The sequence below is a fragment of the Anser anser genome (genome assembly GCF_964211835.1).
Source record: "Anser anser genome assembly, chromosome: 4".
Taxonomy (NCBI): Eukaryota; Metazoa; Chordata; class Aves; order Anseriformes; family Anatidae; genus Anser; species Anser anser.
Window position 1 is genome coordinate 54,496,084 of NC_139724.1, and position 25,979 is coordinate 54,522,062.

The following is a 25,979-nucleotide window of genomic DNA, read 5'->3' on the forward strand; positions in this document are numbered from 1 at the left end:
GGAGCAGCCCCGCGATGAAAGGAGGCGCCGGAGGGGAACCGAGGGGCCGGGGCGGCGGGGGGAGGCGGCGGCCCGGCCCCGGCGCTGCCCGGGCCGGCGGGGGGCGGCGGCGGGGGGCTCGGCCGGCGCGGCGGGGAGCGGGGCCTTGTGCGAATTGAGGGTTAGAAATGGGAAAAAGAGGGTTAGAAAGTCGTTCCCAATCCGCTGAACTTTTGTTTTCTGACCGATAGAGGCCGGTAGAGGACTGCGCAGAGGGAAAGTTTATAAGCGGCGGCGCCAGGATGGACTTCCCTGCTACCCAGCCGAAACCTGCCGCCGACGGTAAAATCATCTACTACCCTCCCGGGGTGAAGGAGATCACGGACAAAATTACCAACGATGAGGTGGTTAAACGGTTAAAGGTGAGTAATCGCGGCTCCTCTGCCCCGCAACTCTCCCTTCTCAAAGGAAACGTTTCCTCGCGGGAGAGGAGGACTGCCAGGGGTTTCTTGCCGCGGCTGAAATGTCCGCTCCTTGCCTACAGACCCTTGTAGGAATGCTGCTCCCTTGCTTCTCCTTAATGAGGAGGAATCCTTTTTTGTAATTTGTGACTGTACCCTTGTGTTCACTCAAAGCCGGAGTCGATGCAGTCAATTTGTGTGTGAAATACATCCGCGGTGTTGGAGACAGGTCTGAAGTGAAATCCTAAGTAACAATTGCGGGATATATTACCAAAAATACTCGCTGTCAAGCTAGAAGATGTCTGTGGGTTCCAGCAGAGCAAGATGTAGTGGGGTGGGGGAAAAAACTCGATCTAGTGTAGGGTGTTCTTGACCAAAAAGCTAGCCGTGTTTACAGAAAACGAAGGTGAATTTCTGGAATTTGTAGGTGGAATTTCGAAATTGTTTCATATGTAAAAATGCCTCAGATTCTGTAATTTGATTCAACTTGTGTGCGTCTTTCCTATTCAGTATAACTGGTGCTTGGCAAAGTTGCTAAATTTTCATAAACAAAAGGGATTGTTATAAAAGCATTTTCCCTGCTTGTTTGACATCATCCTGGGGGACTGTGAGGCTTACCTCTGTTTTTAATTTTTTTTTAATCTGCTTTTCCATTAGAAACATGAAATATTATGATACAATCATATTATTTCTTAACTCTGTGCTGAAGATTGATCAACACTTAACTTTATTCTCTAATATTGGCACAGCTCATTTGCTAACGCCATGGTCTTTGGACCAGAAAGTTTTCGTAACCTGGGATTTGGTCCTGTGCCCAGGGTGGAGATGTAGTAATGATTTTTCTGAGATCAGAAATATTCTCTCATCTGATGATGTGTTTCCCATCACAATTGTAACCCCACAAAGATTGAAAAATAGAAATTGTGGTCTTGGCTAGTCACTGAGTACCCTGAAATATGCCTTAACTATAAATGTGAAGAGACTATAAGCTTTGTCCGATGCTCTCAAAGCGGTGAGGTATATGCCAGTTGTTACTTGGAAAATGAGCCGTGCTGTCCAATTGTAGTTCTGAAAATTGTCTGTTGAATGCAAGAGTCTAACCTGGTATTTTCAGAGCTGCCATGGAATATTGCCAGTTATAGGAGAAGAACCTAGAGCTTTGTTTGGACAGAGACCTTGAATCAAAGTCTGTGTGGAGTGGGGAGGAGCGCAGTTTTGAGACTAAATGACTTTTATTTTGTCCCAGTTGGAGAACTTGTAATGGTGGGCCATGCCATCTGAGATAATAGAAATAATAGCATTTCAAAGTCACACGTATGTGTTTCACAGAATTCACATGTTTGTGTGTTGGATGTAACTTACAGGTTAAGATATTTTTATTCTGTCACTTTTTAATTAAGTGCCGTTAAGGTATTCAGATGAGCTCAGAACTGTAGACTAACCTTAAATGGGAGCAAGTACTTTGCGAGTGGCCCCACTGTCACTGAAGCAACAGAGAAAGATTTTTCTTCTTATATTAGTACTGCTTAATCTTGGCTTGAGGATTTTTTTTTTTATCAGATGTTCACTTTACTGAAGCATCAAGAGGATTGAAAGTACTAGTGCTGTGTTTCAAAACTAAACCAACAAATGCTGTTGCTCTTCATTTTTGCATAGACGTATAATCCTTGTGTGTGAAATCCATGCTTCTTTACATCAGCTTCATTTATAGAAAAAAGTCACGTTGGCATATGGAGTATTGTTATGATGCAGTACTTGAGATGGAAATGCTTGAAAAAGTTTTGTTCAATATAAAGATAGCTCTCCAGAGCTTTAAATGTGACAATGATAAGAGCCAGTTTTAGCACGATGTACAAATTCAGGCATGTTTTGATCCTTGCAACTATTTTTTTTCTCCTTTTCCTCGGCCATATATGACCTAAAGATGCTCTGTGTGTCTTTTTTTAGAAGATGCATATGTAACTTGGTGTTCCGACGACCAGTCTTTGGGTCAGTTCATGCAAATTTTTGTTCTTTAACTTAATAAATTCATGGTCAACACAACTGGCTACAAATTTGTGCCCGTATTAGCAACTTTCCTGATATCACATCTGTATTTTTGTGTCCAGACCTCTTCTCGTAATGAAGGGTTTTCTTATTATTGGAACTTGAGACATTCTGGGCACCTGTCCCAGAGTGCCTGAGCAGCAGCTTTTGTGCCAAGGACTTTTTAAAAGAATGTTTTTCTATCCTTTCCCTCCTTCTGCTTGGGGTTGTGGGTAATAAAAATGTAGGCCAGATTCATTTACAGTGTTTTGATACATCTGTATGATAACATTAGCGTTGTCCCAAAAATGGAAGTATTGAGAATTTGGAAATCAGCACGTACCTTCTGAGCGATGCAGAAAGGAAAAGCTTCTGAATTGCATATGTATGTTGAATGAAACACCAGGAGTTCAGGTACTTAATGGTGTCAAAGTGGTTTTTTTTGGTGTGTTGGGTTACACTGATGGGTCAGTGCCTTCCTGGAGTGGGGCAGTATGCTGTGTGTATAATTTCAGATATTAAAGAAGTGATTTTTAACTGTATTGTGCTGCGGCTGGGGACAAGTGTCCGTGTCATGGATCCAATTAAGTTCAAGCCAAAGTAGGCAGCTGGCGAGTAGCAGTGTTGAAACTTACTGCTACATACTTCTGGTGTAAAATGAGTTTTTTTTAGGCTAATGTTTCTCTTTACAATGCATCAGTTCATTAGATAGCAATCGGTTTTAGTGCTGTAAATAAAATGTTTGTCAATTTAGTAAGGTTTGTGGTGAGAAACAGTATCTTTTATTTCACTGAGCAATACAAGTGGAAAACAACAAACAATTCAGTCACCTAAGTCATACTTCAGGTCTAAAATCAGACCAGCAATTAAATACAAGCTGAGAACAATTGTGCTCTCGGTATTATATTTCTTCCTTTAAGATAGTTGAAGGAAGTTTTAGAAACTCACCGTCTGCTGTCCTGCAAAGCTTCTTTACAACCTCAAAAAAATGTAACTATTGAAAATTTTCAAAATTGAATTTATTTTACTGCCTTGTCAAACTCCAGACTTGAATATTGTTGCCAGTAAAATACCAAATTTCAGATACACTTTCTTTGGTCACAAGATAATATTTTGATGTAGTCCATGTCATCATTACGAGCAAGATTAAGGTAGTATACTTGATTGTCACATAGACTTAAAATAGCTCTATCAATCCAAAATGCACAGAGTTTCTCAGAGACTGACTTTCTCGGAGCCTTTGTAGGCGAAGCAAGAGCTGCCACTGAAAGATGCAGCTCTCTGCTGCTTGTCTCCTGCCTCTGTTCTCTACCCTCTTTGCAAGCATTTTGTTTTGCCGCATGGCAAAACTGATGGGTGAACAGATTTGGGTTAAAACTTAGGAGAAAAAATACTGTGTTAATTTTAGCCTGAATCATTTTCTTGCCTGTTTTTTTTTTTTTTCAAGAGCTCACAAATGGTTGTGCTGGCACAGGGGAGAAGGCAACTTCTTTTTTGTGGCAGTCCTTTCTTAGAGTGTTAAAGAAACTCCAGAGTCAATTTTGAATGTGTAAGTTTGCAAAGGCTATGTTTTGAGATAGTTATGCAGAAACTATACAAAAGTCCCCATTTTTATCTTGCATGTTAATTTTTTTCAGTAGAAGAAATAATGCGTGATGACAAGTTCCAGTATAGATTTGTATCAATAACGATGCAGTTTGATAAAGTGTGTGACAGATCTGTAGGAAAAAAGGAAAGTATTTATAGTGCAGTGCTTGGTTTTACATACATAGCAGTCTGTAAGCAATGCTAACTCATAAAATATGTAAAAAGCACATTTAGTCAGACACCAAAGATACAGAAGCGCAAACAAAAAGTTTCTGAAACCTTCTGAAAGAGTAGATTCATAGATTTGTTTGCGTAGAGATTTTTAACAAAGCTTTAAGGCAGCATAAAAAAAACTTCTTGCGAAATTAAGAGTTCTGTAGGTCAGAATTGATAGAGGGTGATGCATTTCTTTGCCATAGCTGGGGTTACCATTCTGTTTTCTGCGGTTGTTTTTAATTTTTTGGGGGGGTGACCTTCCTGCGGTGTTGCAGTCAGTCCCGTAGTCTTGTTGCTTTTCCCAGGGTGACAGTCTGGCAAGGTATTTTCTGTGAAAGTTTCTTTTTATTCCACCCCTCCGTATCTCCCCCTGTTGCCCCACCCCAAGTCCTAGCTTGTGATCAGCTGGAGCAGTCAGCACTCTTAGCGGGCCTTGAAGTCTTCCTTATCTTGTCCCATGGCATTTTAAAGCTATTGGGCTTGAGCCAGGGTGAAAGGAGCGCTCCCCATCCTGCCCATTGTCTTTCCGGGTGTTCCTCTGGTTATTTGGAGGTGGCCTCTTGTAGCTGGGCCTGTTGTGTTTGTATTTTTGGGAGATTATCGCTGGAAACAGTTAATGCTTATAACTTATTACGCGCAGATATTTTTTAGGCATCTGCTACAGAATTTTAAAATTGAGAAAGGTTGCTGTTTTGCTATTTGCGTGTTCTGGAGTAGGCTGTGGAGGTGTGTGAGAGGGGAAAATACCACGTTGCTCTGTACTTCCCTGATATTTCTGCATATGGCCGTTATTTGGGCTTGTGTAGTGAAGTTAGAAGGACCTTTGATCTGCTCTGGCTATGCTTATGTAGTTACTTTGATGGAAACTTTAAAAAATATAAATTAGAGAAGAACATCTATTTTACATTGTGTTTGGGGGGGGCAAAGTATCCATATTGTACGTTGGATTATATTAATAAATTGCTGATAAGAGATGGTGGGTATTTTCATGGCTGAGACCTCTGACTTGCATGTACATGTGTGCTTAAATTTAAGAAATATAAGTAGTTTTGTGGAGGTCGTATTGCCAGGGTAATTGCCACAGATAATTATTCTAACACTTTTTAAACTTCCATTAATTGTATTCAACTGCAGACTGCAGTTTGCAGTTCTTGAGCTATTGCTGGCCAGAGAAGCCTAAAGCCAAATTTCTAATTTGCATTTGCTCATAGTTTAATCTTTTTAATTAGTTTGACTCTTTTAACAATCAAATTTTTCATTAACTAGGACAGGCCACTAGTCAGAGAAGAAGAAATCTTGTACTGATTTTTTTTTTTGCTAATGGAGTGTTAGCTGTTTGCTTTGTAAATGCCCCAATTTTGTCAGTCCTTGGAGAAATAGACTGTGTAGGTTCACCCAGATGTTACTTTTTATTTTAAGCTGATTGATGATGAGACCTTTTGTTTTTTTAATCTGGTAATTTTCGTTTGTTACAAGCACGTCGGTAATTAATGGTAACTTCACATGCACAATGTTATTCTAATGGTGTCGTGGCAACAAAAAGGTAAATACATTACAAAAGAAGCAGTCCCAGTTTGAGAAGGGAAAAACCAAAGTTTGCTGAACGAGACATGCTCACTCGTGGTGACACACCACCAAAATGGAGAGACTAGGTCAGAAGTCCTCATGTCGTTGTTTATTCTGCTGGAAACCTTGAAGAATTCTTCAGTTTTATTGTTTTGCTTCGTGCTTTTCTGTGAGGTGAGGGCAGGATGGGAACCCTGGCTTAAAAGGTGGGGAAGTGAAGAGCTGCTGGGGAGGCAAGCTGGCTTCGTACACCTGACTTGCCGCATCTAAAATGAGACTTCCAAAGTGACTGTTTTGTTGCATTTCACCCATTCAGACCACAGGTTCCTCGGACTTCAGTTACAGTTATTGGGTGCTTTGCACTTCTTTAAAGCAGGCCTCCTCGTGTCTGCTTAGGAACCAAGAAAATGATTTATTTTTTTTCTAGGAAAAGTTTTATAGGTTGTTTAACAGGCATCATACAGAAACTTTGTAAGGGGTGACAGGATAGCATACAGTAGTCTTTAGGCTCAGATGTTTTGACACAGGGCATAAAATATTTCTTTCCTGCATTATTTTCCTTCAGTTATGGTCTTCCAGCTTCAATAAATAAGAAAGGTGGCTGCTGGGCAATAAGCTCCTCTCGTAAACAACCTTGATTAACTACAGCACAAGTCCTTTCTGTGGACTGTAAGAAGCAATGGCTTCAAGCTTTGGGGCTTTTTTTAATGCGTGTGATCAGTTGGCAAATACCATATTAACATTAGGATTGAGGAGCTTGAACAGAGGTTTGATAAGCGTGGGTTTGTTTACCTTGGAAAAGAGATGAATTGTATTAAAAGCATACAAAATGACAGATAGTAAATGACAAATTTCTGGTTCACCACCACCCCCCATGAAAAAAGAGCATTAATTGAAATTGAACATAAAAACTGTTGAAGGTTAGCTATTTCTCAGGCTCGTCCTGGAAGACTGTGGCAGAGCAGAGCTGAACTTAGGTTGTGGTTTGTACAAGAAGCATGCTTTAATCATGTAAATCACTTACTTTAGGTGGGTGTGCCTGGCAGTATGTATTTTTATGGTATAATGTGGGAGACTCCTGGTGTATTCAAATATTTTAAACAAAGTTTGGTTATAAAATCCTTGACATATCACTGCATTCCTACGAGGGGGTTGTACGCATAAGTTAGCAAAACAGCAGTAGTTTTAGCTATGCTCAAAGCCTCGTAAATGAAGTGTTAATTTTTCTTTCACTGTATAGCGTTGTTGCGAGGTTATCCCTTGGTTTGCAGACAGCAGTACGGAGCTGATTGATAGGCAGGGAAATGGAATATCATCTGAGGTTACTTGTATTCCTTGTCTGCTTGAATCAATTCATACTACTTGGCTGCTTGATGCCTATGTGAGTCTTTTGCTACCAAAAAGGGGGAAAAAAAGCCAACCCAGATCATTAGTTCACAGGATATACACAGGATATATTAGAGACATTTTAGTTCTTAACTTTCGTCTAGATCCCAATGCACATTGAACATTCTTCATATATGAAGCTCTTCCAGACTGTAATATCTTCTTAATCACCGTTGTTACCTAGAAATCTAAACCACATGCTTATTATTGGTGTCACTCAGAGCAGTGTGCGTTTGCTGACTCTGCAGCTGCAGTAAACTAATGAACTGTATTCCCACTGCTGTGCTGACATCAGAATTTGGCTATCGCAAAGATGTCTTAAGCATGAGGAAGTGCTGTTAAGGGTAAAGAAAGATGGAAGGGGTGCAACGTGTGCTCCTGCTCAGAAATGAAGGTTGAAAATTTTGTGCTACCTAGATCGCATGGGGTATCCTAAATGTTTTATTAATGTGAGACAGGTAATACATGCTTATCTGATGGAGATGTCAGAACTGCAGTTCTAGAATCAGTTTTGCAGCCATGGTGGGGGAAAAAAATCCGTGCACATGTACTGTTAAGAGTGGTCAGCATTTTTGATGTCTTAGTTATTCTCGAGTGAGTGACCGTTTCTTTCTATTTGTTAAGTACTGTTACCATCTTAATGATATTCTGTTGTCTTCCATCAATACAGCCTGTTACCTTTGCTGAAACACTATTTGGTGTGGTCATCAGCAATTTTAGGCCTTATATTTTGTTGTTAGAGTTGCGTTTTTATTATCTTGTCATATAAATTAACAGCTATCTTCAGGAAATTTGTCAAAACTTACCAAACTGATGAAGCAGTAAAGAAATTTTGTACTGGCAAAATACATTCATAAGCATTAAAAAAATTCTATTTAAAAATTTAAAAACCTTATTTAAAACCTTTTTCTATTTAAAATTCCTTTTTTTAAAAAAAAATTGATACATAGAAGGAGAAACATTTAAGGACAACACTTTAAAAGGAGTCTGCAGAAATCAAATATTTCTGGAGTCTTTTGAAGACCATTGAAATGCCAACTGCAAACTTTTACTTACTGTGAAAATCTTATTAGTGTAGTTTTAAGTGCCTGAGAATTCGTCTCTCACAAGTTGAAAAAGATGAAAGTAAATAGTTGAATTTAGGAAGTGTTTCATGTAAAGAAGATCTGTAGTTTGAGAATTGTGATTATCTGATTATTCCAGAAGTTTGGAATAAATTGCTTAAAAAACAAACAAAACAAAAACAGAACCCCTCTTACCTGACTGACGTTATTTGTGTTGCCTTTTTAATGGAAGGAAAATGCTGTTGGATTTTTCCCCTTAAAAGTTTTATTCTGCCTTCAGGTAGATAGCGGTCAAAGCAGGGTGGGTCCTGTTGTCTGTTTTTGTTTTAACTGTCATTATATTCTGTTCCTGCTTGAAAATAGAGGCATGTACTTAATTATCCAAAATGCAGTAATACTTCCCATAATAAATTCATTATTGAAGCTTAAAGAAACCATAGTTATAATTTAGTAGGGAATTATTTGAAATTAAACTTTGAGGAACATGAAAATTGTTCTCTTCTTGTGATTTAAAAGAATGAAACCCAATACTCAGTCCCTTAACTCTAAATAACCGCGGGCTTTTGTCCTAGTCCGTTAGAAAGGATATAACTTTTTTTTTTAAAAAAAATCTTTGTTTACATGAAGAGCCAAAGAGGAATCATTCAGAAATTATGCCCTTTGTTCTCACAGTGACGCAATGTATTGTAGTTGAAGTGAAAGGAAGTTTTAGTTCTTAAACTGTTCCAGTAATAAAAATGAGATAAAGTAGACTTTTCTGATGGCAGAAGCAGAATTCAGCAATCTGTGAAGAGGTGGACGAGGTAGGTACAGTTCATTTATTTATTTATTTTCTTTGACAGGTGGTTCTTTCTCAGCATTGACTTGCTGGAGAGTTAACATTCATTTGCTTAAAAAGCAAAGCAAAAGGAAAAGCAAGAAAAATTTACAGATTTTTGCTGAAAATACATTTATTTAAATACCTTATTCAGTCATCTTTTGTAAATGTAGATGATATGTGTCACTATTTCTGGAAAACTTCTAATACGTCTCTTCTCCAAAACTCCCACTTCTGCTATCGACAGGAAAATTCTAGTGGCAAGAAAAGAAGAACTATTTTTGCTTGTGTGAAGTCAGTAAATGAGGGTCTAGGAGTTGCATTTGTGAGCTGTTAATGACATTTTTTCTTAGAAAGCATGTATAGAATATGAAAGTAGGCATAACTCTGTAGCCTAAGGGAAACTGGGAAATCTGGAAATAAACTTTCAGTTTTGTTCCAGTTGGAACTGGTAGTCCAGACTGCTGGTAAGTCATTAGAATTTTGCTTTAGGAAATAGGAGGTTTCACCAAGTACTAAAACCATGTCTTTGTAGAATTTATACACGTGGTATATATTCTGCTACAACTGAAAGAAGTCAGTTGAAATCTTATTATTTAGTTTTTTTTTTTTAAATCTCTGAACTGGGAGTGAGAACCAATTTAAAGTCTGTTTCTAAACCTGGGAAAAGTGGGTGCAGCATGTAGCGTTTTCCAAAGTTACTCTTTCGCTCCCAGCCTTTGTTTCCCTGTAAAGGTTAAAACACCTTCAGTCAGATTACAAAGAATGGCTGCCCCTGAATTTCATTTCATTTTGACATATTTAGCTATTGATCTGAGTTTTGGTTCTTCACTGGTTCTGGTCTGCTTCTAGCGAAGCTGATTTGAGAGACTTATTCAAAGACTCTTAACACTGGTTCTCCTCCTGAGAAATTGTGCAGTGAAAGTGCACCCTAATTCACCCTGTCTTTGAATTCTTCTGAGTCATTCCTACTTGGGTCCCTGTGTGGGCTGCGATGAGTATGAAAGTTCCTGCATGCTAAGTGATTTAACGCCTATCAGCATTATCGTTAAAAGGCTGCGTCATGCCATATCCACATAAAATTGATTTTATATTCGGCTGATCGCCTCAAAATTTTATAGATGAAAAAATACTAATTGGTAACATATCTAGAGGATTTATTATTTTCCTAGTGTTTTTCAACATCTTTGTCAATCAACATCTTTGCTCAAAAAAAAAAAGGCACAGCAAAACCAATTGGGAGCAAAAATAATTTCAGCAGGCAGGTGGAAAGGCAGGTGGGTAAATGACAGGTTAGTTCTGCAGAGAGTTGTGAGTCAGTTTGGTAAGCTAAGGTGACCTGCGTAGCGGGTACTTTAACATAGCCAAAAGCAAGTTAGTTTATCTAAAAATAAAAAATGCAAGTCCTCTTTACAGAGTGCCAAAGTTGTATGTGGAGGCTTGTCATCCTGACAGTGTTGTACCTGACTGTTTTGAGTGCTCTAAGGTGACACTGCTGCTGAAGGAAGCAGTTTTTCACCCTTCCTGCTACTGCCACTGCTGTTGAGGGAATACCAATTCCAAGTCATTTACCTTCTTTGAGTCAGCTGCTCTCCCAAAGTTGTAGAAACAAGTCAAGCTTGTGACAAGTAAGAGGAGAAAAGTGCAAAATAGAGGTATGTAGTGACTGGAGGAGGGGGCGGGGAGCAGGGAAATAATCAAGTTGTAAAGTATGGAGTTGTTCCACCAGTAGCTGGAGGCTTACCCTTAATCAAAGCCCGCTGTGCCTCACTCTGCTGGAATGTGTGGAAGCGCAACACCAAAACCAGCGCTTTGAGCCAGAGAAGTAGTCCTACTTGCTCGTGGGCCATCCTTTTCCAACCTGCCAGCCCATGTGTGTCTGCAGCCTGCAGGATACTGGATCATGGAACTGATCCTATCCAAAACTGTACTTATTTTTTTCCAGGTTAGTTTTTATCTGGATCAACACGACTTGGGCTGTCACTTGGTGCCCCCTCCTTGTGCTGGCAGAATCTGCGTGACAGTCGCGAGCTGGTAGAACTGTTACTTCCAGTGACAGCTTAATTTGGAACCCTGTTCGTTGGGTTAGACCTTATTAGATCAACTTAAAGATACATTAAACTGCACCCTAGGATTGGACTGAAGCAGTTCCACCCTCCCCTGCGGGGAGACCTTTGTCTTGTACCGACAACAGCACTTTTACAGCCACGTAGTGAGCCGGTTCAGGAAGCAGATCTATATGAAAAGTAACCTGACCAAAAACGTGGTGTTTCAGTAATGCCACTTGTCAATCACATGAGCGCTGGTGGAGTGGAGGGATAGCACCGACAGATTCGGATTGACTTGCGCTGCTGTGAAATTGCCCCCTAAGAAATTGTACACCAACCCCCTCCCCTCCCAATTTGTTGAGACAAAATGAAGTATGTCTCTTGTGTCAGAGAGCTGCAAATGTAAGTGTAGTGAGTGATGTGCTACCCTTCCCTGTCTGGAAAAGAAAGCATGATATGGAGAAGAATGTCATTTGGTTAGAAGCAATTTAAATCACTGCTGTGCGTATATACAAATGTGAATCCTGCTGGTGCCAGTAATTTTGAACTAATGTGAATGTGGTGGAATCCACAATGATTTTTTTTGGCTGCTGTAATAGATCATATCGTTCATGCTAATACATAATTGCTTTTAAAATAAATAGATTTTATATGGGAATTTGGAATCGGCGGGGTCATATTTAGCAAGGGGTACTTACACTTCTCCTTTCTCTAGGGGTGGTTGGTTTTGTTTTTTATTTTTTGTCTTGTTTTTTCCCATTATAGTCTTTCTCACTTATACAAATGGAAGAAAAATTTGAGGCTTCAGTGTTTTTCAGGCCGTCCCAAGCGGCTCACAGTTCTGTACTGCTATTGTGATCAGAAGATGTGATCTTTGATGTTTAGACTGGTCTTTTCCTGTTCTGCAGTCCCAACTACTGAGTTCTGCACTGTGACTTGAACTAGAGTAGGCGGTACAGGCCCGTGCTTGCAAACAGATTTGTCTTCATGCCAGCTCTCAATCTTTTTTTCCCCCCTCCTAACGCCTGCTGGAATTGATTGTTCTTTAAACAAAGACTTGCACTAACTTACACATCATACAGAGAAATGAATCTTACTTGTAAATAATCATACTTTGAAAAAAAAAAAAAAAGGTACTACCCTGAAGATAAGCACCGTAAATAGCTTGTATCTTTTCCCTCAAGCATGAGCTGATAGAGTACAAGTAGTAAATCTTTTTTGTGTCAACCCAAAGCCAGCATTAGTAACACTCTGCTGGGCTCATAGCACAGATAGACCACGAGTTTACTGTTGCACTGTACTGTACAGCTGTTCCACAAGTATTCATAGAAAGTGAAAACACTTTCTAAAATGTTAGTCATTCAACTTGTATTTTTTGTGGTCTTCAGGGTCTGAAAAATATGTGGACTGTTTTATTCAGGTATGCTTGTTTAGGTAAAAATCAATTAGCTACTGAAAAGTGTTCAAGCATAATTTTGTTTGTTCTTTGAAGAGACACTGTTTGCAAAGAGCTTGCACTCCTGTAGCATTGTATGCATGGAAATTCTGTAGCTGCCCAACTTTAGCCAATCTTAGAACTCAATTTTACCTGTTTTTCCATAAGTAATTTGTATATGGAAACTTCTATGAAAATAGCAGCATGAAAATGTTGCCAGGAGCTGTCGGATGAAGTTGTATGGATAATTTTGATTATACAAACCCTCACTTTAAAATAATTTGATTTCATCTCATGTTATTGAGTGGGTTTGTGGCTTGTTCTTTTTAGTTGTTTCATTTCATATTATTATTAAAGCAAATCTTTATTTGTAATCTTCAATTCAGAAAGCTGCACGATAATGCATAAGGAATAAGCACGTGGATCTGCCTTGCGTATATTCACCAGTTAGTAGTCTGTTGGGATTCCTGGGGTTCTGTCAGTTTTGTTTGTAAAGAAATTCTGGAGACCTCGAGTGAGTCTTGGTTCAAAATCTGTAAATAAATTCCGTGTCTGATGGTTTATGAAAAAGCTATGAGTCACTGACACCATTCGTGACCAAGGGATCAAATGTTCAGTGGCTTGGCCAACACACAGCAACTTGGGTATGTTGGTTCTAGATGTTAATCCTGTTGCAAAGGGAAGCTAGATGAGATTCAATACCAGTTTTAATACTGTAAACTGACTTCGCACTGTCTTAATTTGAACCAGAATGCATGTAAAATGGTCTTAGTGAAAATGAAGGGGAAAGTTGTTCTGATTTCCCTGGGCTTCTCTGAGATTGCCGACCAGGAGATCCTGCTCTCTTACCCAAGATGAGTGATAACTAGACAGAAATACACAGCACTTGAGCTGAAAGAGAATATTTCAAATCTCAGTACGTGACTCACAAGAACCAACTCTTTTCTGAAGTCTTCCTTTGGACGTGTAAAAGCAGCTCCTAAGCAAATTCAAACCAGATGCTGCAGGCTCGGTGTCAGCCGGGTACAGATGGCCCACAACCTGGTCTGTGTGCTACCAGCCGACTTCACCACTACCGACGTAACCTTGTGGGTGAGCAGTCACAGCTCTGACAAAAGACAAGTTAAAGCTGAGCAAGGCAGCGGGTTCAGGTGGGCAGCAGGACATAGCTTTCTGCATCCTTTCGTGTCTTTTGCTGGATGTTTCCATGTAGTACTTGTTTCTTTTCTGTCCTTAGTACAGGGCTGCACTTAGCACTAGTGAGGAAAGTGCCAAGAGTCCTATAGGGGAGTAACACCTCCTGGCCTCTCTACTTGGCAGGGAGTTTGAGTCCTCTCCTTGGTTTGGTTATTAGGTCTGCTCTCAACATCTGGCCTGGAGTTCTGTGATTAATCTCATCACGAATGTAGATGTATTTGGGGAATAGGTAATAGAAATAATGAAACATTTTCCTCAATGTGACTTACTTGGGCCACAACTTCTTGTCTCCTCCCATAAAGTTAATCATTGAACATTAGGTCTCAGCCCTTTTCTTGAAGGCGCTAAAAGGCTTCTGCTCAATGCCCGAGTTTTAGGCACTGAAGATTATAGTTGATAGCTTTAGTTCCCTGATCATAAATCTCAGCCATCAGCATTTTTAGGCTTTTAAATTAAGTCCTGCAGCTATTAGAGACTGTTGCAAAACTCTGCGATCTGTAGGCCAAGGTGCACTTCCAAATCCTTCCTGTCATGCTATGCAGATGCATTGCAGAATGTTCTGACTTTGAGTTAAGAACAACAAAGCAGAATAAAACAATACACTGCCGTGTTTTTCTCTGTAGGGCGGGAAGGTGGGAAAACAAACAGCAAGGTGCATCCCACAGTTTTTGCTTAAACCGTTGCAGGATGCTACTGACCTGCATGCTATGATCGTGAGGGTGATCAAAAAAGAAATCTGCAGCAACGACAAAATATTTACAACACGAATGAAAGCGCTGAGTTTCGTTGTGTCTTAGCTTTTGAAGAGTAGCTAAAGGAATGGGACTTCAAGTACTCTGTATGCAAGGCTAAGAAGTGTACGTGGGATTCAGGCTCTGCAGGCAGTTACTATACAGGCCAGAAGATTTTTAGTTATGAAAAGTTAAATTCTGGGCTTTAAAAATGTCTTGGGTATGCTTAGAAAAGATCAAATGATTGATTTTAACTATCGCCTGGTCAATTAGTTATCATTTTCCTGTAGAGTTTGTATGTGAGAGAGAACTGTTGCATCTTTTTGCGGATAACTTTTCCCCTCATCTTTTCAGTTTCCCAGTCAGTGTTTTTTATAACTTCTATGTTTTAATTGCTTTTTGGATATCCAGCACATGCATGCAGGCTGCTATTCTGAGGTCACCGCAGCTGAGCAAATGAAGTTTATTCTCTGTTCAATTTTTGAGTCGGGGAAACAAAACAAAGATCATTTTTAAACAATGAGGCATTAATTTTGCTTGTAGCTTCAGGCCACTTTAAGCCAGTACACTTGACAAAGCGTGCGCTTTCTTATGTTTTCTGGGCAATTATGCTTGAGGCTGAGGCTTGCTGCCTTCTCTGCAAGCTTCTCAGATTTATCTTAGTCACTGTTGCTGTCTCTTTGTTGCAGATGCAGACGTTTGTGAAATGACCAAATCCTCTGCCCATGGGTACCAAACTTATGTTCATGCCCGGGGTACATGTTAGTATTGTTTCAGGTGTCTGATCTTCATCTTTCCACTATTTCAAGTGAAGGCACAAGTTAAGCACTCACTGCTGCAATCTGAGCACTGTTTTAAGACGTAACAGTGGCAAACTTGTACTATGGGCCTCCTAAAAACTCTAAAATCAATTTAAGAAACATATATTTGTTTTCTAACATTCTTCAAAGTAGACAAAGTAATTTTAAAGAAACAAAATGCAAAATATCAATAGTGCTATAACCTCAGGAAACAGGTCAAATCTTACGTTGTTTTGTACTTTTAGGGTTGACCTTTCTCAAATTTTGTCTTGGATAAGATGAAAGATTTTCTGGGTACACATGAAACATGAACACTTTGAAAATACAAAACTACTCTTTCTCAAGTGCTTTTTTAAGTGTGGTGCCCCTCTCAAAATTTTTTGATATTTCCTATTTCAGTCATTCTTTATGAGACCGTTGCTGCTAGCTGATTAAATGGTGTTTAGTACTTGCAGATTGCTGATTTCAGCAGCATAGCTTAGATAAATGTTATTTTAATCTAAATTCAGCATGGTTAATTATGCAACCAAACTTTTCTGGTGTATTTTTTTTTTCAGGCAGGAAAATTTCACAAATCGTATGCAATGACCTTTTAGCCTTTGTAATGTGAGAAGTTTGTGTGATTCCAGTTCTTTCTTGTATGGTATTTGCCAGAATGTATCTTTGCTTAGATAATGAAATGGTAACATTAGGTGGAGAGCTTCGAAATGAAGCAGAAATGAATGTGGAGGTTAAAATGGGAAAGTACTGTAATGGGAACGGTCACACTATGATACCTTCATCTGAAGTTTGGTTTTGGGAAAGAAAGAAAATTGTAGTGGTCACTGATTTTTGGGACATCAGTGTTTTTCACATAATTCTCAGAAAATTTTAGAACAAGAGGACTCCTTAATTGTAACTTGAAGAAGTTAGACATGTTTTGAAAGCTTTCTACCAAAGGGAATCCTTGCAGTAATATTCTGTTTCTGGTGTATTGCCTGCTACTTATCTCGGTAAAATCAGCAGCTATAAAACTGCGATTGCGTATGAGGAATGTTGAGGGACAGGTACAGCAATTACTGGCATATTCTAGCTAGCCACAAGGCAAAAAAAAATTGACAGAACAGATAAGCAGAATGGTTGCAGAACTCTCATGGAAAGAATCAGGAGTTACTTAAAGTTCTCAAAACATTAGTGAAGCGTTCCCAGACAAGGAATTATTAGCCTGAAATTACAATAACTGCGGAAAATAAACAAAAACACCACAACACTGGGAGGTAACATACTGTCCTCTAAGACAGTATTGCTAATACAGGACGGTGTAGTAGAGCTCTGTAAAAGTTGCTTTTTTTGAATTGTTATTATTTTTTTATTTTATTAGGAAAAAAAAAGTCTTTGTTTTGGGAACCAATTATCTGAATTGGATTGGGGAGGACAATTTTTAATCAGCTCAAGATACCTATTCAGCTTGAAAATATAATTAATATGTTTAGCAATCTGAACTAAGTGAAAATTTAGTCCTGTGCCTGGTGATGGGGTATTGACATCAAGATCCAATAAATAAAAATAGATTTGAGACAGAGACATGAATGGGCAAGGCTCCCTTTTTTCTGTCTTTTCTATCTCTTTCCCTCCGTCTCCTAACTTTTCCATTTATTTTCTCCTTAGACATGCAAATGCACCTCATTCCCATACTCCTAATGGAAAAATCTAGGTCCTTGTGTAAAATAGTGCATCATAAAATGAAGAGAAAAACCATTAGTAATAACATTTTAAATATTGTCATGTAAAGTCCTCCAAAATATTATATTCCATTTGAAATATTTCCACACTTTCAATATTGGCAATTATGATGGCAGTATTCTATAAAAGTTGAATTTATTGTAGACGTTTCACATTACGTTTTGCTACCTACATAGTAATAAAACACATCGGGATGTCATATTCATTTTGCAGCCTTATTTCTTAGAAATGGAATTCTGTGTTTAGCATCGTCCTGTTTCTGAGTACTATGTGATGGACTTTCATATCATTACATCAGCAATGGCGGTGCTTTTCTAGGGGGGGTGAGGGGAGGGGGTTTAAAAAATTTTAAGAAAGGAAAAGTTTTGAACATCTTTTATTCTTTCAATATATATATCAGAAATCAGCCTTTATGACTAGGGATATCTGTCGTTATTCAGAGTAAAATAATTTAAATGGATTTAATAAATTCTACCAATACAACAGTTTCCATGCAGTAATTACACATACTTTTTTTCCTCACTCCTCGTAAAGACTTAAATAAGACGTACAGCTAGGAAACTACTGCGGATATGTTTCAGTTCTCTATTCATGCAACGTTGTTTTTTCCAGTGCTTTCAGAATTTCCAGAAACTTTATCTTTTTCATGAGGCTACCAAAAAAATAAAATGATCCCACCACATGGTAAGCAAACTTCTTCATTTTTGCCTTCAGTCTATTTTAGAGTAGTAAAATACTCCATTTTGAGCTTGATGGCTGCCTAAATATTGTTTTTTTTCCTAATAATATAGATTATAATGCTCATGGGGTACCAGAGTTTTCTGGTAAAATAGTACTTCATTGGGGAATAATTTATCTGAATAGAAATTCTTTGCAGAAGCGTCTGTGGTTTGATACGTGCAAGAGCCGCTATGCCCACCGGCTGCTGGCTGACGTTTGCAGGAACGCCCCTTTCAGGCAGTGAGTTCTGGTTAGCAGATTCTGCTTTTAAGTGCCATGGGCTTGGGTTTGGTGCTGTTTCTGATTTGTAGTATAAGTTTTGACTGTGAAATACCGACTTTTTACAGTTTGGCAATTTTTATTTTTGTTCAGCCATTTCACATGGAAATGGAAACCCATCATCTGCGTTCTAGATAACCCCTGTTAAAATGAGAGTCCTTTATTGAGGCTCCAGCAGATAACAGGCACACAGACAAAATTCTTCAATACAGTTTTATCACCAGGTATAGGTTCATGCTAGGGCACTGCATCATTTAGCTCCTAATGTTCATTCAGGCTCAGTGCAATCTGCCTGCTAAAGAAACCAGAAAATGAATGTCACAGCTGAAGAATGTTTTCTTGCTCACCTTCACACCTTTGTGTGCTACTGAATATGACGGTATTATGTGTAATTGCCAATCACTGAACAAGTTCCATGAAAGAACTTTTAATTTCTTTCTTCTGCTGCTGTTGCAGACTGTGTAATCTGAGCAGAAGATCAAGGTACAAATATTTTGCATAATTTTCTGCTTCAGTAGGTACAGTAAATTTTCAATTCACCATATTTAAAAAGATTGTGGAAATAAAAGAACCGTATATTCTTAGAAAATATATATATTTTTTTGCCTTATGTATTCGTTGTGTCAGAACACAAGCAGGAGAGAGCATGACGTGCTTTATGCATCCTCTTTCTGGATAGCTGGGTGGGGAAGACTATATGATGCACCATGGAATGCACCTGCACTGTGGTGTAGAAATAGTCATGGATATATTCCTTAAAAACATCACTAGTACTGTAAGTGTAGCTCTCTAGTTTTGTTTTGGTGTCAAAGTCTAAAAGTTGATTTTGTTGTGAGAATTGAGTCTAAATATTCACTTCGAAATGAACCCTTGCAGTCAATTCACAGTAGAAATCAAAATGCTTTTGTTTTTCTTGTCCATCACTACCTTCTGTCCTCTGGAAGAGGAAATGAATTATCACACAGCAATGAGTTGGTTATAAAGAATCCTCTCTTTCACATCTGGAGGCTATTATCAAAGTACTTGGGAAACTTCATATGGAAATAGAAACTCCTTCACCGTGGGGAATATGCTTTTAAGAACGTTTTGGTTTTGCCCCAGCCATATATAACACTTGCTAGTGTACCTAGGGGAAAAGGACTATTTAATGAAATGCTTCTAACTGATGATGTCTTGAATTATCATTAGAATGTTTAAAGAATAGTCTTTTTTTAGTCCCTGTGCAAATACTCTTTTGTTATGTGGAAGAAAAGTTTCTGACATCTTAGAAGACTTCGAGTGTTTTAATTTATGAAAATCTTAACCTTCTTTAGAGTACTTAAACAATTGTTAGGCTTTGGCAGGGAAAGCTGGAAAGAATCGTATTCCAAATCTTTCCACTAATAAAGACTAGATACTGCTTAGGACTGAATTGCTTGACAAAGTAAATAAATAAAACTGATGCTGTGGCACCACGCTCAAATCATAGATGTCTCAGAGGTGGTGAGCAGCATGAGCATGAAGGATAACGTGCTGATAAATACATCCATTGTCCCTTACTTCCCATTATTTGAGAAGAAATATACACACATTTAAAACTTGTGATTTGATCTCCTGCTGTCATAGCAAATTGTGCAAAAGAGTTTTAAAACTAGGATAAAATACTTGAAGGATTTCAGTATGGTAAGGATGAACTAGCAGTATTTCTCAACGTTTCTTAAAATGAATTACTTTAAAAGGTCTTGAGTTGAATAGCCAAGTATTGTCATGCTTCAAAAGCTGTCTGTAAACAAGAAATAGATTTAAGGAAATATTTTTTGTTAATGACCAACCGTACAGTGAACTAAGGTTACCTAGTACTCTGCATGCTTGATACCTTTCTGTAGCTCTTTGGGAAACTGGAAGCACGGTGGGATGAGTTTGGTTTGGTTGGTCCCAAAATTCATGTTTCTGTGAGGATTTCAGTCAATTTAAGTGAATGAGGTGAATTCAATGAACATTTTAGACTTAGTTAATAAAAGTAAGGTAAGGAATAGCAAGAAAAAAACTGAATTGTTTGGCGAATTTATGATTTTTAAAGAACTGAGCTGGGTAAGACTACTGAAACAGTGTAGGCTGCTCAGTGAAAATCTTCCACTGAACATCTTCTGTCCAGAAAGGCGAATAGACATTGTATAAGGAGCAGAATTGTAAACAGCATGGATATTATGCTTTCTTTATATAAATTGGGCGTCTGTGCTAGTTTAAAAACTGTGTGAATATGCTGTGTGTGACACTGCAGTTGTAGTGACCCTTTGGAGGAAGTGATGAGAATAACAAGGACCAGGAAAACAAAATAAAAGTAGTGGTCTAGAGATATGATGGGGAAGTTCTGCTGTCTCAGGTCATGGTACAAAACCAGGACATAGATCGTTAAATTTGAAAAGAATAAATGGATTGATGCGTCAGATACAAGTTTTGGAATTTACAGAATGTTTCTGAGACAAAAAAAATAAAATTATCAGTGATCACATCGTATGCTTATGTTGGTTTCTAATGAATGGAGGTAAATACCAGTTTTGGGGGGATTAGTAGGGTGTGTGTACAGCTACCGTTTCAGGCTTCGTGTGCTTGTCATTGTCGAGGCTAAGAGTCTGTGTCACTGTCAGGTGAAGACCTAGGACCTTCCCTTCTGCTGGCCCTGGGACATACCAGATCCTTCCAAGAGATATAACCATGCCTGTCACAAAACTATCCAGGACTTTTTCTGAGGTCTTCTGCCAGATCAATAAATTACATTGCCTCACGGAATTATTCAACACGTGTTGGGGCCAGCGTAAAATATGTGGTGGCACTGCATGGCCAGCAGCAGGACAGGGTGAGCAGTGGGGAAGGGAGAAGCAGGTGGAGGCAGCAAGCAGCCGAACTGGGTCTCCGTGTCACGTGGAACCAAAACCATAAATACTGGGAGAGGGGTGTGAACTGTGTACTGCTGCGATTCCTGCTTGGCAAACAGGCCTGAAATTCGGTCTGTGCTTCGTCTTCCTGTGGTATTTCGTACCCTATCACTATGTGCAGAACTGCAGTGAAGATAGCGTGGCAGTAAAAGCTGCGCTGGGTGCTCCTGACGGAGGTCAGATCAGCAGAGTCAGTCAGTGGTTATTGAAGTAAGACCAGCTCCAAGCTTATTTTTACCTCCGGTCAGTCAGTTACAAGTGAAGTTCTCTTAAATTCCTGGCCATTAACACTGATTATAAGCTGCTTTCTCCTAAATGACCAATTGTGATATCTTCAGAACAAACAAAAGCATGGTCTGTTAGGATGGAGTTCTTTATTGTAAGTTTAAAATAGTCTCTTTCAAAGCAGAGGAGAGATGAAAAAGATCTCATTGTTACGACAGTCGCTCTAAATGAATTTACAGGATGTTCTTACGTGAAGGATAGTGGTTTCTGCTTAAAGACAAAAGAAATAGACTTGGCTGTAAAGTAGCATTTGGCTTGGAGAAGAAAAAAATCATTATTACATATCGTAGTGGAGGATGTGAGGAAGGGACAATGCCATATAAATGGTATTGGATCTTCCAGTTCTTACTGCAGCGAAATGTTGATGATAGTACCTGAAATAGTTCTAAGAAGTTGTATTGTGTCTAACTTTGATAAGGAAGGGTATGGAATATTTTCTTTGCACATTGTGAGTGATTTTTCCCTTGGGCTTGTTCATGGCCGAAGAGTACAAGATTTATCACATACAGTGATAACAGTACTAGGATTATCTAATGCTGGGCAGGAAGGACACAATTTTACTTCCTTTTGTGCTGTTATAATCTTGGAATGAATACTTTTTTTACAACCTTTTCTTGCAGTGGTCCGTACACGTTACTGTAATCAAGAGATCAAAGTTAAGTGGTTCATCTTGCGGGGCAAAACATTCCACCACTATTTAAATACCATGTTCTAAGTTCTGCTGTGAAAGACACTATGGACCAAGGCATCTGATTTTTCTCATACTTTATTTGCCTACATGGAAACACCCCACCCATCTTCAGCATTTGTGTGACTTGAGGAATCATCTAGATTTACAGCAGAACTTAGTCTGCTATGTTTTTAGTTATGGAGATAGAACACGTAGGTAATTGTACTCTCTCTCCCCCCACATTTGTAGCAAAATTTGTCCTGTTTGGATTACAACGTTATGTGTGTCTGATGTTTATATTCATTATGTATTTACTTTAAAAAAGTAAGTATCGAAAGTATTGCTTCACATAATTAATGAACTGCTTAGTGTATTTTTTTACTATAAGTAGTAGCCAGTTGGCTTTGCTTTTTCTTAAGTCACATTAGTTTCTTGGCTTCCAGAAAATATTCTCATTAGATTTGCTTGATGTAAGTAAAATAATACGGAATGTCCTGCTGTACTAATGTGAAGATGGTGGTGAAGATGGTGGAAGGAGAGGTGATCACGCTGTTTGCCCAGTCACAGGGGCAGTGCTGGGCAGCCTGCCATTGCTGCTCCTGCATAAGCTTACGTCTCTACATATCTGTGGTCACATCTAGAAACCCTTGTCATTGGCTTAGCTTGGGGAGCAGCATATAAAGAAGGGAGCAAATAGTCTTAAAGAGCTTACAGTGTGCTTTGGGTAGTATTTTGTGCAATTTCTTTTTTTTTCCCCGACTTATTCAGAGAAAGCACAGAGAAAGTGCAATGTCAGAGAGTATAGATTGGAGATAAATGTCTTCTTCAAGGGTTACTAACAGTACCAAGAAGGGAGCGCTACTCTTCACATTACTAACTTAACAAAATACATCGGCTCCTGTACATTTCATTTTTTCTACGGTTCACATGTGTGCCTTGATTAATTTGTGTATCTGCTTCTGTCAAGCTAGGACTCTGGTAAATGTGGGTTCTCAGAAGGAATACTTTGTCATGTGGTAAAAACATAACAAAGGTGCTTCAGCTTGGATCCCTTGTGATCAAAAAGCTGTCCCCTTTTTCAGCCTGGAGATGCTTCTGGCCAAGTTCTATCCATATTTACTCACCCATTTAAAAGGGAAGTAAATGTCTTTTCCCTTAGCATAAAATAGCACTCATGTCTTTAAAGCATATTAAGACTAATTTACCAAAACAGCCCAAAAAATCAAAACAAATCATAGTCTTGTAGTGTCCCCATATAAGAAAAGGCTTTTTAAACTTCTTAGTAGCCATCTTCTGTTCCTTTCCCAGTTTGAATTGTGTTCTCGTCAGTGGGGATAATCAGATTTAAGTGAAGTGTTTGAAGTCACCATTTAGTATTTTTAGCATTTCATGAGTAGTATTGCTGTTTTTTCCTTTCCTTGCCTGGAAATACCTCTTCTGTCACATCCTGCAATTGCATGTTCATTGTTTGCATGCACATAGCCTGGTGTTGGCTCATAATCTCTTTACAGTTGCATAATAAATGCTCATCTTTCTCTTCTGTTGTTGCCAGCTGATAAGCTCTTCATAGGAAAAAATTGTTGCTTTTAAGCACTAGACACATGACTATTTACTATTAGTAGATTAATTTGTGTTATTCTGTTCTTCTTATGTAATATCCTGTCCTCTACTGCCAGTCCCTAGCTGTCGGTTGTCATTATGCTCCGTTCCTACTTCTTATGCCACAGTTGTTTATGAAAATAGCAAATAGGGTCAATTATAATGCCATTCTCTGCTAATAAGTTCATTCAGGTCCAGTATGACCTTTCAAGTTAACGCTTTTGAAAATGGCTAAGGAGAAATTACACTGTTGGACTAAACTCCATCTCCTCCAACTCAATTTCCATGTGGTTCAATGTGATGCTCTTCTTGACACTCAGACTAATTGCCCATCATGGTCTGCCTTGTCTAGAGAGTTGGTTATTAGGTTAGCAAAGTAACCTTGTAACTCCCTTTTCATGTGTTTACGGCGTTTTTCTTAACCTCTGTGTTTATTGAGCCTTTCCAAGTTAGGTCTGTATCCTGAAATTCTGTTGATGTCAGCCTGTTGGATTTGTTGCTGAATCACCTTTCTTGATTATTAGGTAAACATTTGCTATTTTTTGCCTGTGTGGTACCTTTCTCATTTGATTTATTTCAAAGAAAAGCAAACAAACTGTTACTAAGCATGTGATTTCGTTGTGGGTTATTTATAAATCTTGAAACCAAAATCATCTGCTCCTCCTGATTTGCATAATCCCTTTGTTTAGAGATCTTTACGTTTTGTATCTATCCATACAGTAATTTCCATGCTTCCATATTTGCCCAGTGGTTCCAACTGATATATAAAACTGTATCTGAGGTAGACCAAGACTTCTCATCCCAAATCTGCACCACTAATTCTGTATCTTTTGAGAAGTACTTTTCATAGATACACACCTCTGGATTTTACTATTGGTCTTAGTCAAAGAACATCACTGACTGTTAATAGCTAATGGCAAAGGCCATCCATAACATTGCTAAAACCATGTAAGGAGAGAAAGACACTGACAGAATGGAAAATTTCAGCTTTCTGGTGGACTTTGATTCCAGAAACTTTCTCGGTTTGTTTCCCTGAGCCAGTTATGCTCTTCAAGAGGGAGCTAAGCTCACACCAATTTGACAAGTTTTACTTCTAAATATCTGTGTTTAATGTTAGTACTGCAGTGCACATCTAATATTATTCCTGTAACAGTAAGTCCTGTCAAAATCTCTTAATTGTTAAATTTCTTCTTTTGGTGATTGCATGGTGAAATTTTAAAACACTGTCCATCTTTCTCCAGCCTTTTTTAGCTCCAAGAGTAGTTAAATGTTACATCTTTGCAATGCTACAAACGAGCTGTTGTAAGAACAGTAGAACAAATGCAACCTGCGTGCATCTTCCCAATGCTGTGTTGAGCTTGGAGTTCTGTTTACCCTGCCAACTGCAGCAAAGCTTTCCTAGGTCTGCCTGCTTCTTCTATGCAAGCACCATTGTAGGTCATTTTTTTTTAAATCTGCACTGACTGCCCTGTCTTTTCTCTGTGTTTATGCACCTCTCTTCCCTATGTGATTGGAATGATCAGTATATTCCAGTGGTAGCTGAGCTTTCCGATCCAGTAAGCCATGCACCTCAATTTGTGTGGTAAACAAACATCAACCAGGGACTGAACAGCAAAACTTGGTGTTCCTGTCTGAGGCACAGGTCTTGCACAAGAGCAGCTGGGATGCTTAAGGGCAAGCTACCATGCTGATTTTGACAAAAGGACGCATGTAAACTGCATCAGGTATAGGCAGATAGTGAAGAAGATTTGGCAACCGCTGGTTGTAGAGAATCGATACAACTGTGAAAGGCTGACAGCCTCAGAAGAAGCTTCAGGTAGAGTTCATCTCACCTTACTTTAATCATCTAGGCACACTGCACTCCATTCATAGCTGGAGAGAATTAGGCACTTTCAGGGGAAGTAGAGCTGAGGTCTGTAGATGTCATCAGACACCCATGCTTGAGTTCAGGCGATATCTGTTCATTTCTCTGCGGCCAGCGTAAAGGGTAGCCCAGAGTGACTGGCTTGCACAGCACGTGCTTTTATGTAATCGGATAAGTACCACCCTGAAAGCTTGAAATTCTTCAATTTTCGATGTGTTCATAACGTGTAAAGAGTGACTTACTGGTGTTAATTTAACCTTCTGGCTAGCGGAATGAAGCTGTTTGCATTTCTGTGCTGTCTCACGTGTTACAACCAGAGCGTTTCACTTCCATGTTTGCAGAGCCTGGGAGGGTGAAATCTCAGGCTGATAATGAGAATTTCAAGGTACCATGGTAAAAATAGCAATAATGAAAGTTTCTAGAATAGCTTTAACACTTATTTTTACAAGGTAACTGAAGTGCCGGTGTGTGATAACTTACTTAATGGAGACATACTAAATTAAGAGCAGCACAGAATGAATTTAATCTTAAATGTGAATAGCTGTATTTTGTTTACCTTTGCTAGCAGTTAGTATGGAAATTGGGTGCTTAATTGTTCAGAAAAGAATGGATG

The 25,979-nt window shown here is 38.9% G+C and overlaps 1 protein-coding gene across 4 annotated transcripts in view; it reads left to right on the forward strand.

The window, feature by feature from the left end:
- The window catches only part of PDS5A (PDS5 cohesin associated factor A), a 79,067-nt gene that overhangs the window by 841 nt on the left and 52,247 nt on the right, over positions 1 to 25,979 (forward strand). For all 4 annotated transcript variants that reach the window (XM_083836222.1, XM_083836225.1, XM_083836224.1 and 1 more), the window contains exon 2: positions 231 to 401. In XM_083836222.1, coding sequence (XP_083692348.1) covers positions 231 to 401 — 171 coding nt within the window. The remainder of the gene's footprint in view (positions 1 to 230; positions 402 to 25,979) is intronic.